This window comes from Sphaerodactylus townsendi, linkage group LG14 (assembly GCF_021028975.2).
Source record: "Sphaerodactylus townsendi isolate TG3544 linkage group LG14, MPM_Stown_v2.3, whole genome shotgun sequence".
NCBI classification, from domain to species: domain Eukaryota; kingdom Metazoa; phylum Chordata; class Lepidosauria; order Squamata; family Sphaerodactylidae; genus Sphaerodactylus; species Sphaerodactylus townsendi.
The window spans coordinates 27441002-27456666 of NC_059438.1; the positions used below are offsets into that span (position 1 = coordinate 27441002).

Consider the following 15665-nt stretch of genomic DNA (forward strand, 5'->3'; position numbering starts at 1 on the left):
AGAAGATGTCAACCACAGTGATTAGAGAGCTGTAGAATCTTTCTTTCAACGGAAGAATAAAGAGTTTGGGGCTTTTCAGTTTAGAAAACAGATGACTAAGGGGAGGGGAGGGACATGATAAAGGTTTATTAAATTACGCATGGGATAGACAGAGTGACTAGAGAGAAAAATTCCTTCCTCTCTCAAAATACCAGAACTAAAGAGCATTCAATTAAGTTGATGGACAGTAGCTTCAGGGTAGACAAAAGGAAATATTTTTTTTACTCAGTAAGTGATTAAAATGTGGCATTTGCTGCCTTAAATATAGATTGCTTTAAATGAGGATTAGATAGATTCATGGAAGAAAGGCATATCAGTGGCTACTAGCAAAGTGACTAAAGCAGGGGTCTGCAACCTGTGAGTATGGACAAACATCATGGTAAAGGAGGGGACTGAAAAAGTTCCAGAAACATTTTATGTGACTTACATTGAAGAGACCCAATACACATGGCACCCTCCCTTCTGGCCTCTAGGGGGCAGGTAAAAACCATCTTATTTCAGGAGACTTTAAACCATTTTAATTTTATTTTATGTTTGAAAGCATATCCTACAAATTCTCAGCTCTTCATTTTGAAGCCAGATTACAGTCATAATATACAGAGCATTAAAATGATTAAAAGAGCAATTTTAATCCACTTTTTGGGGTCATTATGGATTTTATTCTCTTTTTTATAGTAGACAAACGATAGGACAGTAGATGCAGGCAGGTTCACCACAGCCCATCAGAGCTTATCTTGGTTTGAATCCTACCACTTTACACAGGAGGTGGTTTTCTTTATCAGCTTACCTCTACAGGTGATAAAACACAGGTGTGTGAGTTTGTGGCCTCTGTGTGAGGTTTGGTGGCCGCAATTTTGAGGTTAAGTTTTGGTGAAGGATTTTAGCAGACCGGATCGGCTGTTTTGCCCAAGCTCTGTGATCTTCTGTGTTTACCACAGGCACAGTTCTACCTGCCCCTGGCCCCAAACACAGTCACTTACCAGCAATGTTCCCATGCCAGTTTTCACCCAACCAGGGTGCATGGAAAGACAGAGAATCCCAAACTGTTTGTACTCCAAAGACATGCATCTGGTGAGCATGTTCACAGCCACCTGAGGGTGAGTCAGATCATGAGGAGATAGACACATCATATGAGATGGAGGAAAACAAGTCCTGGCCAGAAGTCTTGAAGCCAGTGATTGCCCACAAGCTCACACCATTGTGGAAAAAAAAAAAAGGAAGACACCGGATTATCTCGAATTCATACAGCAATTATGTGCATATGATAATCAAACCAGATGATAAAAGTAAATATAAAAGAGGACCTCAAATGGAATCGTGAGCTTGGACTGCAAAAGAAGGAGAAAAGTTTGGATTTATACCCCACCTTTCTCTCCTGTAAGGAGACTCAAGGTGGCTTACAAGCTCCTTTCCCTTCCTCTCCCCACAACAGACACATTGTGAGGTAGGTGGGGCTGACAGAGTTGTGAAGAACTGTGACTAGCTCAAGGTCACCCAGCAGGAATGTGGGAGTGTGGGAACACATCTGGTTCACCAGATAAGCCTCTACCACTCAGGTGGAAGAGTGGGGAATCAAACCCGGTTCTGCAGATTGGAATCCACCTGCTCTTCCCACTACACCACGCTGCAGAGGGCAAGACTGGGAAAGATGCCTTGAGGTTTCAAGAGCCATTGCTAGTCGACAATAACAGTTCAATTTTGAAAATATCCCAAGTCCCTTCTGGAAATTAGAAGGATGGAGCCTGGGACATTCTGTAATGTAGCAATGGCATACTCCCACTGAGCCACAGCTCATGGGACGGGAAAGTGGGGGTGCTGGTGGTGAGTTCTAGACTTTGTCCTCTTCTTTGTGACAGCTCCTCAGCAGATCAAAGTTTCCCGCTTAGTCTTCCTTTTTCCAGGTTAAACAAACCCAATGCTTTTAGCCTTCCCTCACAGAACCCCTTCCCAACCATCTTCATTACCCTCCTCTGAACTATTCCATTTGTCTATGGCCTGTCATGTACTTCTGGTCCACCCTGCTGTATATTTCCTTCAGGGCAGACTTTCTCTTACAAACACGTTTTCCTCCCTCCCAAATTCATCAGGCAGATCCGACAAGCCCTGCAGTTTCCGAGAGCAGGCAAAGTGGGCAATGCATCTCCAGCATCTGTTTAAGTGGCTACCTGTTTTGTGCATTTCCCTGCCCTTACAGGAGTAGTTCGCCCACTCCTCCACAGGCATTTCTAGGTGACTGATGGTATGTCTGTGTTGTTGTTTTTTAATTCAATACCAGCATTCCATTGCAGGAGGAACAGAACATTAAAACACTTTTTTTAATTGAAAAGGGTGCAAAAAAAGCACCAATCAACATAATGCCCTGGAACGACCCAGAAGCAAGGGCAGGCAAAATAAAAGCTGCAATTGGAACAAGCAGTGGGACGCTTCCTCACATGAACCCAGAGAAGCACATAGAGACTCCACTGCAGAGCATGTAGCCTCGAAGAAGCAAAGCTTGCATAATGGGCCTTTAAGTTGTGGCAGGCAGAACTGGACATGTATGAAGTCTGACTAGTGTGTAATGTAGTGGAACTATTACTTTTTTGTGACTTGGATGTCATGCTTTTGTTAATGCAGCCTAAAATCACATTAGCCTTTTTTGCAGAAGCATCACACCAGCAACTCATGTTCAATTTGTGATCGACAGCCCTCTGTGTGTTTCTGCCAGGCAGGTATTCTGCCTCCTATTCCTGCAATGTCAACAGCATGTAACAAAAACATAGGAGCCCCCAAACACTCTCTCAGCATATTGGAGCAAGTTCTTAGAGTGATCATGGGCCTTGGTGTAAGTGTCACAAAACTCACGATTCTACCTTATATAACAATTGTTTAGGGGGTAGCAGGGTGTGCTCTGGGAGGGGTCACATGTCCAACTGACAAATCTTGAGGAGCTGTGTAATGTGACGTAGCCCCATCCTATTTCAAAGGACTGAAATCAATGCCTTCATAGGGTTGAAACAAGCACTAGTTCTTAAAGGGGGGGGGGTTCACATGGTCCCTCTGGACCAATCCCGAGGAAGCACTCTTTGGGGAAGCACTAGAAGTTGCTACAGACTTAACTTGAAACCCCCTCTTATGGATCAGGCCACTATCTATAACTGGGTCATCTCATTTCCTACAAAATGGCCTCAAAATCACATGGCCATGTATCATATCCTCTTAGGGGAGAAAAGAGCTCTAGGACAAATCATGTGACAGGATGCCCACTAAATGGGGTGAGGCACCTGCCACCTTTGCTTAGGTCACAACTTTGACCGAAAGAAACACTCCCCTGATTCGTTTCTGCTTTACTGGTTTTAATGATGGCTGTTATTGAATTTGTTCTGGCTTTACGATGTTTATTTTAAACTATAAATAATAACGCAGCTGGAACATCTTGTAGACAGTGCAGTTACTAAATATCTCAAAATAATAAATGAAAACACGACGTTCTGAATTTTCTCTTGCATGTGTTAAATAGGTTCCACCCAATATCCTACATAAAAACCACTTACTACACAAACTGGTTAATTCATTCATAAAGCACCATATAAACTGGTGCAGTCTATTATTTGGTGCATTAACAAAGTTATTTCACATGCTAATGAAACAGCCCTGCCATGTATGCCAGTGGTTCCCATACCTTGCTACAGCGATAGGAGACGACTTGCGAGAGACACCACCCGGACATTTTCTCAATAGAGCTAAAGTCACTGGACATGTTGATGATGGCAGATTTGCTGCAGCTTAACCCTTCCATGGGGCTTCTGAGAGCAGCAGTCTTCAGCAAGGGCAGGAATGCCTTGGGAGAATCCCAACACGTATCTGTTAGACGGCAACATCCTCCCAACTATAGTCTTTCTCAGAAAAAGATGTTAGTAGGGTTGTATACTCCTTGCCACAGAACTCAACATGCCAGACCCTCTTTGTTGTAGAATGCTCCGCCTGGGCCCTAGTGCCTACCTGGCCCTGCTTCCCGTCTCTCCTCCCCCATCTATTTGAAAGTTTGGAAGTAAAAAAATACATTTTGGCAATCAGTTTAATTTTACAACATTTACAACAAAATAATGGTTTTGACAAAGACAGAATGTAAAAATGAATGATAACTCTCATATTTGTTCGGGGCTATATTCTAATGCGGAAGCATACAATTTTCTCGACTTTTTGTACTAACATCTTTGTGTTTGCTGGTGAATAACACAAGAACTTTGTGTTGTATATGTAAAGGGACTTTTGTGCCTTCCAGACACGTGACAGCCCTTTTCTGTTAGCAGTGGTCGTGCATGGGGAAAAGTCTTCAGCCTTATACCCCTGTAGTGCTGTCATATCCTGAAACCATGCCCATAGGGCTGTGCTGTTTTTCTCTGAGTCTGGTTCAGAGTGTCTACTCAGTACAGGGTAGGTGGGAACTCATGGCTCGAGAGCCTGATGCTCTTCTGCTCCTTTGCACTGTGGCTCCATCGTGAGCTAAAACCGCTGCCTTATCCTTTTGCCTGCCGCCCTGGGCAGGCAGCAGGCTGGGCGATCCATGTGCTTTCTAGAATGAGCAGAGTAAAAGGTAAAAACCCAATATATATAGTGTTACTCTTTATTTTTAAATGCGTCAAACATTACTGCGCTCCAAGTGCTTCTTTTCCCCGTAAAACGGGTCCAAATGGCTTCCTTTGAGTGTTAAAGGTTCCCCTACTCCCCTGGTTCCGAGTTTATAGGTAAATCAAATTGCGGGGTTCTCCAGAGGGCGAGGTGGACTGCTAGTGTTCCATCATCCCCTGCCAGCATCATGCTGGCAGGGGATGAGGGGAACTGTAGTCCATAACATCTGGAGGGCCACAAGTTTGACACCTGTGGTCTACTCCTTTGTGTCCGGGGCTGAGTAGTACTTCCTCTTATTTAAAAAAAATGTCTATATTTAACAGCATATCAACATCTCTTCCCTCTTTTCTCCTGCCTTCCCAACATTTCAGTAGCAGAACAGCAGGTCTTACTATTTTGGTAAGCAATTGCCTTTGGGCCCCTCCTGCCACCCAGGGTATTTTTGGGCTGGCTGACAGGAAGGTAGGCTGTTAGATGGATGGCCAACTAGTGTAGCCAAGAGCAATCTGTATCCATCCTCCAACCTTGGCTGCTGCTGCTGCTGTCCAAGACAACCAGGGCTAAAGCCATGACACTCCCAGTGGTGGACGGAAATCACCCCAGGAAGAGGATGCAGACACATTATCTGGCTGCTACTGCTCCAATCAGGGAAGGGGTTACACTCATAAATTACACGACACCCCACACTGGTTCTCAATAAAATAAAAGTTACCTCAAATTAAAGAGTACAAGAGAAGTGGACAGAAAGGTTCTGCAGTAGACACTCAACCGGAATAGCATGAGGCCCACACCCTCCCATCCCATCTTATGACTGCTATGCTATTATTTGGGTTGCTGAAGCTTGTGCTACTATGCACCCCCCCCCCCTTCTCCATGCTATCATTTTGTAAGTCTCTGGGCTTGTAAGCAGTGATGGGATCCAAAAATTTTATCAACAAGTTTTGACGGTGGTGGGATTCAAACAGTGGCGCCGCCGCACACACGCACCTCCAGTCCCTATTGGGCAGGGAGGTTGCTTTAGTAACCCCTTCTTGGCACTCAGAAAAAAATTAGTAATCACTTCTAGAGAAGCGGTGAGAACTGGTTGGATCCCACCTCTGCTTGTAAGCCTTCTCACCTGGCTGACTTGCAAGGTCCCAATGGTGTTCGTGTTGAACTGGCGCTCCATGTTCTCTGCAGTCTCAGTGACCAAGCAGGTGAATTTGATCAAAATGGCAGCATTATTTATGAGCAGAGTCAGCCCATGCTCTTTCACGTGCTCCTCTACCTTCCTCGTAGCAGCCTCTATGCTCTTCAGATCTCTGACATCTATTTGGGGAGAAGAGAAAGAGATCAGGAAGTCCTCTATCACAGCACAAGTAGGCAGCCTTTCAAGAGGAGCAAGTGTACTGCTAGCAGCCCCAATGAAGCCACTCACAAGCCAATATGTGCAGTGCACCACAGAATCTGTTACAAATGTCACAGATGTGTCTGGGGTACAGACTCCTGGATGGCACACAGCTCCGCACAGTTCCAGAGTCTGGTAACCTTGTAAAGGAACCTGGATCATAGCTCGTGAGCAGTGGTGGGATTCAAAAATTTTAACAGGTTCCGATGGTGGTGGGGTCAATAGGGCCGGGTGAGGCATGACGCAGTGGGGGCGTGGCCTGGGCGTTCCAGAGCTGGGTGCTGCAGCAGGGGCTCAGGGTCTGCGTGCCCCAGGTGCAGTTCCCCCTCACTGGGGGCCCCATTTTGCATCCCCCACTTGATGAGATTTGTTGTACCCAGGGACAGAGATTACCCCCTTGTCCCTAGTGGAGTTAATCATTAACAACCGGTTCTCCGAACTGAGAAAATTGTAATCACCGGTTCTACCAAATAGGTGCGAATAGGCTGCATCCTACCTCTGCTCGTGAGCCTGCAAACTGTTTTCGGAAAATGAGGAAGTTGCTGTCCTGAGGCGGGCTTAAATGTGGACTCAGCCATAGTGCAGGTGTTGTGTACAACAGTGCCTCTGAGACCTTTTCCACACATGCAGAACAATGCACTTTCAATCCACTTTCACAATTGTTTGCAACTGGATTTTGCTATTCCGCACAGCAAAATCCGCCTGCAAAGTGGATTGAAAGTGGATTATTCCTCATGTGCGGAAGGGCCTGATAGTCACATAAGAACTTCAGAAAAGCCCTGCTGGGTTGACACTCAAAGATGGGTCATAACTTTTTCACCAGTGGGGTACAATGCCAAGAGGGGGGAGAAGGAAGCAAAACAGGTTGCGGGAGATTCAGTGGTAAATTTGGGTTTGCTTCTGTGTATTGCGTGAGATGGCTGTGAATCATGAGATCTTTCTAGATTCTAACCAAGACTAGTAGGATATGAAACGTTGGAGATGAATGGAAAATTTAAGAATTTATGGTTATTGTGGATCAAATATATTGAAGAGAAGTTAAAACAAAAATATGTGATCTTAGATATAATTTAATAAATATAAAAGGTAATAGAAATATAAAATAAACATAATTAGTAGATTAAAACAGTAAGTATTTTGGTTCAGCTTGGTATGTAATCGCGGAAGCCCAGTAACTATATGTAATGTTGAAAACGAATAATACAGTAATGATATAATGTATTTAATAGGTTGTAAATAGTTGATGAGATTATTTTGAATGTATTTATGCACACTTATAATTGTAAATTGTAAATTGTAAAATTCATGCACACTTATAATTGTAAATAGTAAATATAATAAAGCAATTTTAAAAAAAAGATCTTTCTAGATTCTGTAAGGACTGTCCCACTACGGAAAGTACAGGACAGTTTGCTACCTTATTAGTTGTGTTATCTGTTTTTTACAGCACTGTAGGATGTTGGTTGTCAGGTGCCGAAAGATGCTGTTTTGTTTTCTTTTGTTTTGATACCAGAGTTAGGACATTATCTTAGAGATCATATGTTAAGATTTTATCTTTGCTAATAGATTGTTTACTGAATGTGAGCTGCCCTGAGATCCAGGGAGGGGCAGGGTATAAGTCTAAAATAAAGTAAAAGAATTGCAATCTGTTACTCAGTGATGCAGCCTATAAATATAAGTGGTGGAAAATGTCATCAAGTCACAGCTGACTTATGGCGACTCAGCAGAGTTTTCAAGGCAAGAAATGTTAAGAGATGCTTGCCAGTGCCTGCCTCTCGGTGAGCTGAGAGAGTTCTGAGAGAACTGTGACAAGCCCAAGATGACCCAGCAGGCTTCAAGTGTAGGAGTGGGGAATCAAACCCCGTTCTCCAGATTAGAGCCTGCCACTCTTAACTACTACACCATACTGGCTCTCTCTATGAATATTTCATGCATAAAATAAAATATAAGCTAGTTCAGAGTCAGCTGATGTGGAATTCTTGTGTTTTACCTTGACGAGAGGAAAAGCAGCATTAGAATTGCTTTGCTAGCGGGCCCTGCTAACAACATGAGCACAGATATGGTCCCACTTTCAAAAGACTGGCATTCACTCCCTTACAGACTAGCATATGAACTGTGGCCTAAACCTTCAGAGGCTAGAATCCACTTCGTCATTAAAGTTCTCCTCACCCCTTCCCTAGGAAGCAAAGCCTTTGCAAACAATGCAAGATCTGATCTGAGAGTTGTTGAAATGTGATCTGGGAACTCTTGAAACTACCAATGTAAGGGTCCATTCTGCACAGCACAAATAAGATGTCCTGAGGATGGGGGAAGAGGTATCTTAGGGAGGAACTCCGCAGAGTGTTTTTCCCAAGACGTCTTTAGGATGCTTTATTTCAGCTCAAGCCTCCTATTTTGAGGATGCAAAATTAACACCCCCCCCCCCCCCCCAGTCATCTGAAAGTCATCTCTTGCTGTGCAGGGCTCAGGAACTGGGGAGTCATCTTATTTTTCCCGCCTGACCATTAAAGCTGTCTGGTCAGTTTTCTATGCCGCTCACACCCGACATTTTATGGTGCTGTAAGGATTCTCCGTGCCTGCAGCTGTTTGCTGAAGGTTTCCCAGGGCATTTGCTCAGCAGGCTCCACTGCTGGGCATTTTTTCAGCCCAAAAAGTACATGATTGTACTCATCTCGTCCTGCTGGTTCCGGCAGACACAATACAGACACAATATGAAAATTAGCATGGACTCTGAAATCATGTCTGCTTGTCTTCAGAGACACCTACTCAATATTTTTTTTTAAAGGAAAACTATATATATTCAGATTGGAAAAGTGCCCAGGAGCAGAGACTGCAGAGCAAACACCCCAGGGAAACCTTAGCTGCAGGCATGGAGAATCTCTGCAGCACTATAAAATATTAGGCACAAGAGTTTTAAATTCAGGCAGGAGAAAATGACGGGAGTGTGGGGGGGGGGGGAGCCTCTTTTTCCTCTGATGTCTTTTTTGTCCGTGCTGTCTGGACAAAAAACGAGGAGATGGCTTATTTTAAGATGTCCCCAGGATGTCTTATTTGTGCTGTGCATAATGCATCATGTTTGTTCTAATTAGTCATAATGTTACTCAGTTGATTTTGCATGTTATCAGATAATTTGTTATCTATTTTGAATAGAAGTTGTTCCTGAAATGTAAGCCATCCAAGCTTCCAATCAATGAGGAGGGTGTGTTCTTGCAGGCGGTGGATCGCTGCTTGTGAAACTGTTCTATGACTGCTTCAAGAAGCACGTGCCATTCACAAAGGTCAGCAGGCTCATCTTGCAGCCAATTTGTGGTACTTGTGCAACCAGGAGGTGTGCACCAGCTGGCTGTCAGCCCCTCCTGCAGTCTTGATGATGATATTTAATTTATATACCGCCCTCCCCCGGCTTAACAATCCATTCAACTGGGCATCCCTTTCTGTGGTGCTAGCCAAGAAACAGCAGCACCAAAGAGAAGAAGTGGAGAATACTTAAGAAAAGCTTGTCACATTATTGTTTATTTTTTCATATAGCAACCCCTCAAAGTATTATTGGAATGGAAAGAAACACCTACCCAGCTGCAGCACAACAAGGTTTGGGTGATGCCCAGCCAGCTTCTTTAATTTCTGGAAGGAAATAACAGTGTCAGTGTTTGGAAGCTCCTAAAAACCCAGTGTAAAGAGAAATATAGTCCACAAGTCAGGATGGGCAAAATTCCAGCCTGTCATAATCAACACATCTAAACAAAGAGATGTTTGGGTGCTGTGTGGTTTCCAGGCTGTATGGCCGTGTTCTAGCAGCATTCTCTCCTGACGTTTGAAGATCCTCTGAAGATGCCAGCCACAGATGCAGGCGAAACGTCAGGAGAGAATGCTGCTAGAACACGGCCATACAGCCCGGAAACCACCCAGCACCCAAGTGATTCCGGCCGTGAAAGCCTTCGACAATACAAAGAGATGTTTGCTTGTGAAATTTGTCAGTTTGTCCACCCCATGGCATTACCACTAAGTTTTCTCTTCTCCCCCCAAAAACACGAATGATTGTTTTTCCTTTCTTAGCCAGGGGTCCACCTCCAAAAGGACCAGTTTCTTCCACCACTAGCTTGGGCCACTATTCCAGGCCCCTCCATGTTGGGGACCCTCCAGGGGCATAACGAGGCAGCTCTGGGAAAACTGTAGCCCTGGGCAAAAACTTAGTTGGATGCCCCCCCCCCCTTGGGCGGCCACGCCACCATGACCAATTTTTTTTTTGCACCAGGACATTGGTGCGTGCAGGGGGTGCATTTTTAGACATATCAGCACCAAAATTTCAGCATATCATCAGGATACTGTCCTTATGCTACTCCCCAAGGTTGGTGAGGTTTGGTTCAAGGAGTCCAAAGTTATGGACTCCCAAAGGGGGTGCCCCATCCCCCATTGTTTCCAATGGGAGCTAATAGATGGGGGCTACAGTTTTGAGGGTCTATAACTTTGGACTCCCTGAACCAAACCTCACCAAACTTGGGGGGTAGCATAAGGACCGTCTCCTGATGATACGCTGACATTTTGGTGCCGCTAGCCTAAAAACTGCGCCCCCTGCAGGCCAAAAATGGAAAACCACTAAAATACCCAAAAACGAACCCAGCATTTTGATGCCCCCCACAAGGTGATGCCCTGGGCAGCTGCCCACCTTGCCCAATGGGCATTATGCCAGTGGGTCCCTCTCCTCCAATAGCGCTGATACTACAATCCATTCTTTTTCCTCCCCTATTTTCCCCATCAGTCACTGCCTAGGATTAGCTAACCACTTCACCAGTCAGATTCAACCACATGCTGAGCGAGGCATTGGGTTATGCCCACCTTAGGAGTTGTGAATTAAATTGCCTGATCTCTAAGGAAAAGAATCTTATGTCCAAGCTTGTGTGTGCTTATGTGAGGTCCTTTCCAGGTGGAGGGGCAATGAACATACTGTCACTTCTGGGTGACACTCTAGGACCCTCCATTTCTATGGTCTTTACCAGATAACTTGGGAGAAATTGATAGAGCATTACCACCAATACCATCTCCCAATTTTTCACCAGTACCATCTCCCAATTTTTTCCTTCACCTCCTCAACCTATTGAGAGTAGGGTGCAGGAAAGGGAAAAGAAAATATTATTTAAAACAGAAAAATAGGAAGACTTGCAGTGCCAACTTAAGCAGAATTATATTTATCTAAGACTTCAATGAACTTAGAAGGGTGTAACTCTGATTATGATTGTACTATTAGACATCTTAGCAGAAACTTTTTACTTCTCTATGAGAAATATAAATGAAAATAAAAAATACTCGGATTACAAACCCATTTGACAGTGAGGAAGAAAATGGAGTCCTGGTTTTCAACTCAGTTCATTTAGACCAGGATTCAAACAATTGCTTTAACTTTTCTCAAATAAACATTTTAAGCAGTTTTATCACCACCCTACCTTTCACAAAGTGCTTTTGAAATTTCCCTCCTACAAAATGGTGAGGTGTTTGAGAAAACAGGGCCAAAATCATTTCCTACCCCCCAAAATACTGAACTTTCTTTGGCTTCTGGAGTGCATCACATCAACTTGATAGGGTTACCAATCTAACTATGCTAATGATATATTTTAAAAAACAAAAATTACTTTGGAAAAAATTATGTGTTACTTCAATGCTTGTTACTGGTCTAACACTGACTGGCACCTGCTCTCACCCATCTATACCTCCTCTCCTTACATCTTTTTGAGGGACCCATCTTACCTTCCCATGAGACCCTTCAAGATCCAGGCTGGTGGCAAAAACCCACTCCGGTGGGTCTCTCTTCTCCAGGAACCGAGTGACCAGACCCAGCCCAATTCCCCGGTCAGAACCAGTCACCAGAACACTCCTGACATGCAGCGCATCCATATTTGCTATGAATGTTCCCAGAAAGCGTCTTCCTTAACGATCCTTCATGAATCACGAAGTGAACTGTCACAATTTATGGGGAAATCATGATTGTTGTCTCCAGAGGTTTTCAGCTGCATGAAAACAGGAAGTGGGATATGAGATGCAGGATAGGAGCCCAGGTTGGAGGACTGAGAGGTTTGGGGAGTGTGGTGAAAACGAAAACAAATGAGCGAAGGACAGGGTGAGCTGGAGCCAGAAACTATGCAATCCACAGTATGATCAAAGGTGATAAGATGTCCAAGAACCCATTGAAGCAATGGATGTGGAAGGAGGCATAGCAAGGGGGGGGCAGGGTGGTGGTTACAATGCTGAAGCAGATAAAATGATGGGCAAACAGATGTTATTACTCAACAGAGTTCTTAATCAACACAAGATCAACAGAAAGCCCAAGGCAGTGTGTGTGGGTTTCAGTCTGAAGGTGGAGACTAAAGGACGTAATTAGGAGAAGGAGACATCTGGGACAAAATAATGATCAAGATGGATGTTGAAATGGCCAAGGATGCTATTGAGGAACAAGGTGAACTGAACATCGCAGGCTGAAGGGAGGGAGGAGGCAATCCACAGTGGCAGCACTGCAGTTGCAGAGAGGGGAACAGAGTTCTACAGAATGGAATTTGAAGGTAGCACAGCAGTGAGATGGAGGGTGAGGGGAAACCCTGGAAGTCACGAAATTTGGGGAGATGACTGGTGGGGACTTCAGGGTGAGGCATATGGGAGATGCAGAGACCTCAAATTTTGGGGGAAGCGACCTATGCGAAGTACTTCCCCAAAATGGGATATTTTCCTTCCTCAGCCCATTATTTTTCTACCATCTGGAATCACCCAATGTGCCACCGGGTAAGAATAAGGTTTCAAGCAGGGATAGTAGCTGGAGGTATGTAGAAAGGAAAATATCATGGTGGGTGCCTTCCATGTGAATAGATGAGAGATGGGAAGCAGGAAAGAGAGATAGCAAAGGGGGAAGAAGAAGAGGAGGAGGAGGAGGAGGAGGAGGAGTAGTTTGGATTTATACCCCACCTTTCTCTCCTGTAAGGAGACTCAAGGTGGCCTACAAGCTCCTTTCCCTTCCTCTCCCACAACACACACCTTGTGAGGTAAGTGGGGCTGAGAGAGTTCCAAAGAACTGGGACTAGCCCAAGGTCACCCAGCAGCAATGTAGGAGTGCAGAAACATCTGGTTCATCAGGTAAGCCTCTGCCACTCAGGTGGAGGAGTGGGGAATCAAACCCAGTTCTCCAGATTAGAATCTCCAGAATTAGATTAGATTAGGATGAGGAATGGAAAACACAGATGGGTGCCTTGATGCTGGGAACAAGCAAAAGAAAGTCCATGGCAAGCAAAAAGATAGGAAAAATAGTGGACCAAGAGGAGGAAGAGCAGTTTCAGTGACTTTGCTCCTGATCAGTCTTGCACTGACTAAAGACCAGCTGTCTCACCCCAAGAACTAATCTCTTGAACACTGCTCTCTCCATCAAAGCTGTATTGGTGACGCTTCCCACACATCTGTGCTGCAGAGCATACCAACTACACACTGCAGGTCCCATTCCTCTTGCTTTTGCCTCTCCCTGCTGAGCTATTAAATGTTCTTCCCTGCCGAATCCACGGCTACTTTGCTACTGATCAGTTTTGCACTGAGCTATTCTTGCACTGAGCTAGCTGCTGAGCTATTCAATGTTCTTCCCTGCCAAATCCATGGGTACTTTGCTACTGATCAGTCTTGCACTGACTTGGGACCAGCTGTCTCACTCCAAGAACCAACCTACCAAGGCTGCTCTCCTGTGGGGATCAGTCACCCAGCTCTGGGTGAATAGCTTTTAGCTTTTAAATTAATCAAGCAACAGCTCTTTCTGCTCTTGCGGGTCCCCTGCTCTCCTTTTGCTACCCTTGCCCGATGCAGCCTGGCCTGACTTGGCCTTCTTCTCCCTCAGCATCCTGTGGGGCTATATACCACCAGCCTTGATTCTGTTCTTCCAAGCAGCTCTTGAACAGCTGGCCAGAATTTAGCTTGTTGCCGCCTGATACCTACACTGTCACTCTGTTTTTCTCCAGGAGGTGCTGACTGTGGACTCCAGTGCAAAAGGAATGCTGGAGGTGATTTCCAGACTCTCTCCTAAGCACAGTGGGACATTTTTAGACTGGAGAGGACAAACAATTCCTTGGTGAGGACAGAAGTCCGAAAACATCCTCCTTCAATCCTGTCCTCAATGTATCTAGGAGAGCAAAAAGCAGGAGGGTCCAGAGGTTGAGGTCTCCCGTCAGTGGTGGAATTCAAATAATTTAACAACCAGTTCCGGTGGTGGGATTCAAATAATTTAACAACTGGTTGTTTACAAGCACCATTTTAACAACCGGTTCTGCCGAAGTGGTGTGAACCTGCTGAATCCCACCTTTGCCTCCCATCCTATATTGGAGTAAATTAAACATTGATTGACATCATGCACAAGACCATATGTCTCCACTTGTTAGTTGCTCGGGAGATTGGGTGACCTTGTTAATTTACTCCTATCACAATCTTACACTCTGGAACCCTGCCCATGGTACCTTCTTATATATGGTAATGACTCCTCGGTAGATTACAGTTTACACACTGGGGAACCTTGATCTAGGCCACAGACAATTACATTTTATGCTACACAGGTAGACCCTTTTGCATTGAATCAAAACGATAATTCTAGACGAGCCAGTCCTACTTGGTAAACAGTCAGAAGTACACATTTTTATTAATCAAACATTAATTGAACCACCTGAAAGTATGGTTGCTGCAAATTTTTCAATGAACATGTTTGACAGTCAAACCTAGTATCTTTGACTGTGATGATCAGAGGTGAGCCAGCCACTCAGTTTGTCTGTTGGTTCAGCACTGAACAACTTAAATACTTGATGAAGTGGTTTGCGCTGAATTTTTGAAAACTTGCATGCACAAAAATGCTACTGATTCAAAATACTCAGCAGCCATTATTGGTGCTAAAAAGTATTTAAACGAACATAGAGGAATATAATTTTTTTTTAAACTTCCATATTTATAGCACATTTAAACGTCTACTTGATTTCTGGAAAAGCAGAACACTGATACAGTAGGGCTTGTGTGGAGGCAACAGATCTTAGGCTGTGTTGTACTGTTAGGAAGGGATCATGTGAACTAATCTGCTGAATAGCCACAGTTAGTGTGAAGTACAGAAAAACTGTTCCTCGGTCACAGCTGACTGAAATTATATGAGCTGAAACAACGGGTATTTGAGCATCCCTACCTGAAAGTCTAGGTTGGCCGCAAATGACCAAATAGTCACCAAACTAGAGATGCTCTTTGTCGGCAGCCTTAACTAGCTAACCATGGGCTGATGACTCTGAGATGGCATTGTACAAACCAAAGCCAAACCAAACAATAGAACCACAAAATGACCGTACGACAAAATGACTGCTAAAAGCTCAAATATGTATGCACAAGCAGAGGTGTGGGGGGCAGAGGCATAGCTCCAAGGGGACAGGGGGGTACACGGCGCACCGGGTGGGCGTCCCTGCAGGGGTGTGGCAGGGCGTTCTGGGGGCATAGCGGGCGTAGCGGGGGCGTTCCGGGGCAGGGGCGGATGGGGGAATGGCAGGGCGGGGGACACCCCAGTGCTCAGGGTGCTTTTCCCCTTCACTCCGTCCCTGGTGGGGGGGTGGCTGCGTCCAGGGCAACACCTGAATTATTGAATGGAACA

The 15665-nt window shown here is 44.8% G+C and overlaps 1 protein-coding gene and 1 long non-coding RNA gene across 2 annotated transcripts in view; one reads left to right on the forward strand and one right to left on the reverse strand.

Moving 5' to 3' along the window:
- The window catches only part of LOC125443858, a 17362-nt gene extending 13414 nt beyond the window's left edge, over positions 1–3948 (forward strand). Inside the window, exon 3 of the long non-coding RNA XR_007246186.1 lies at positions 3937–3948. This is a non-coding gene — a long non-coding RNA (uncharacterized LOC125443858). The remainder of the gene's footprint in view (positions 1–3936) is intronic.
- LOC125443856 (C-factor-like) overlaps positions 1–11923 on the reverse strand; it is a 14109-nt gene extending 2186 nt beyond the window's left edge. The window contains exons 1-5 of the mRNA XM_048516225.1: positions 11777–11923; positions 9607–9658; positions 5768–5958; positions 3701–3859; positions 1020–1130 (exon numbers count right to left, since the gene is read on the reverse strand). Coding sequence (XP_048372182.1) covers positions 1020–1130; positions 3701–3859; positions 5768–5958; positions 9607–9658; positions 11777–11923 — 660 coding nt within the window. The remainder of the gene's footprint in view (positions 1–1019; positions 1131–3700; positions 3860–5767; positions 5959–9606; positions 9659–11776) is intronic.
- Between the last annotated feature and the right edge of the window lie 3742 nt (positions 11924–15665).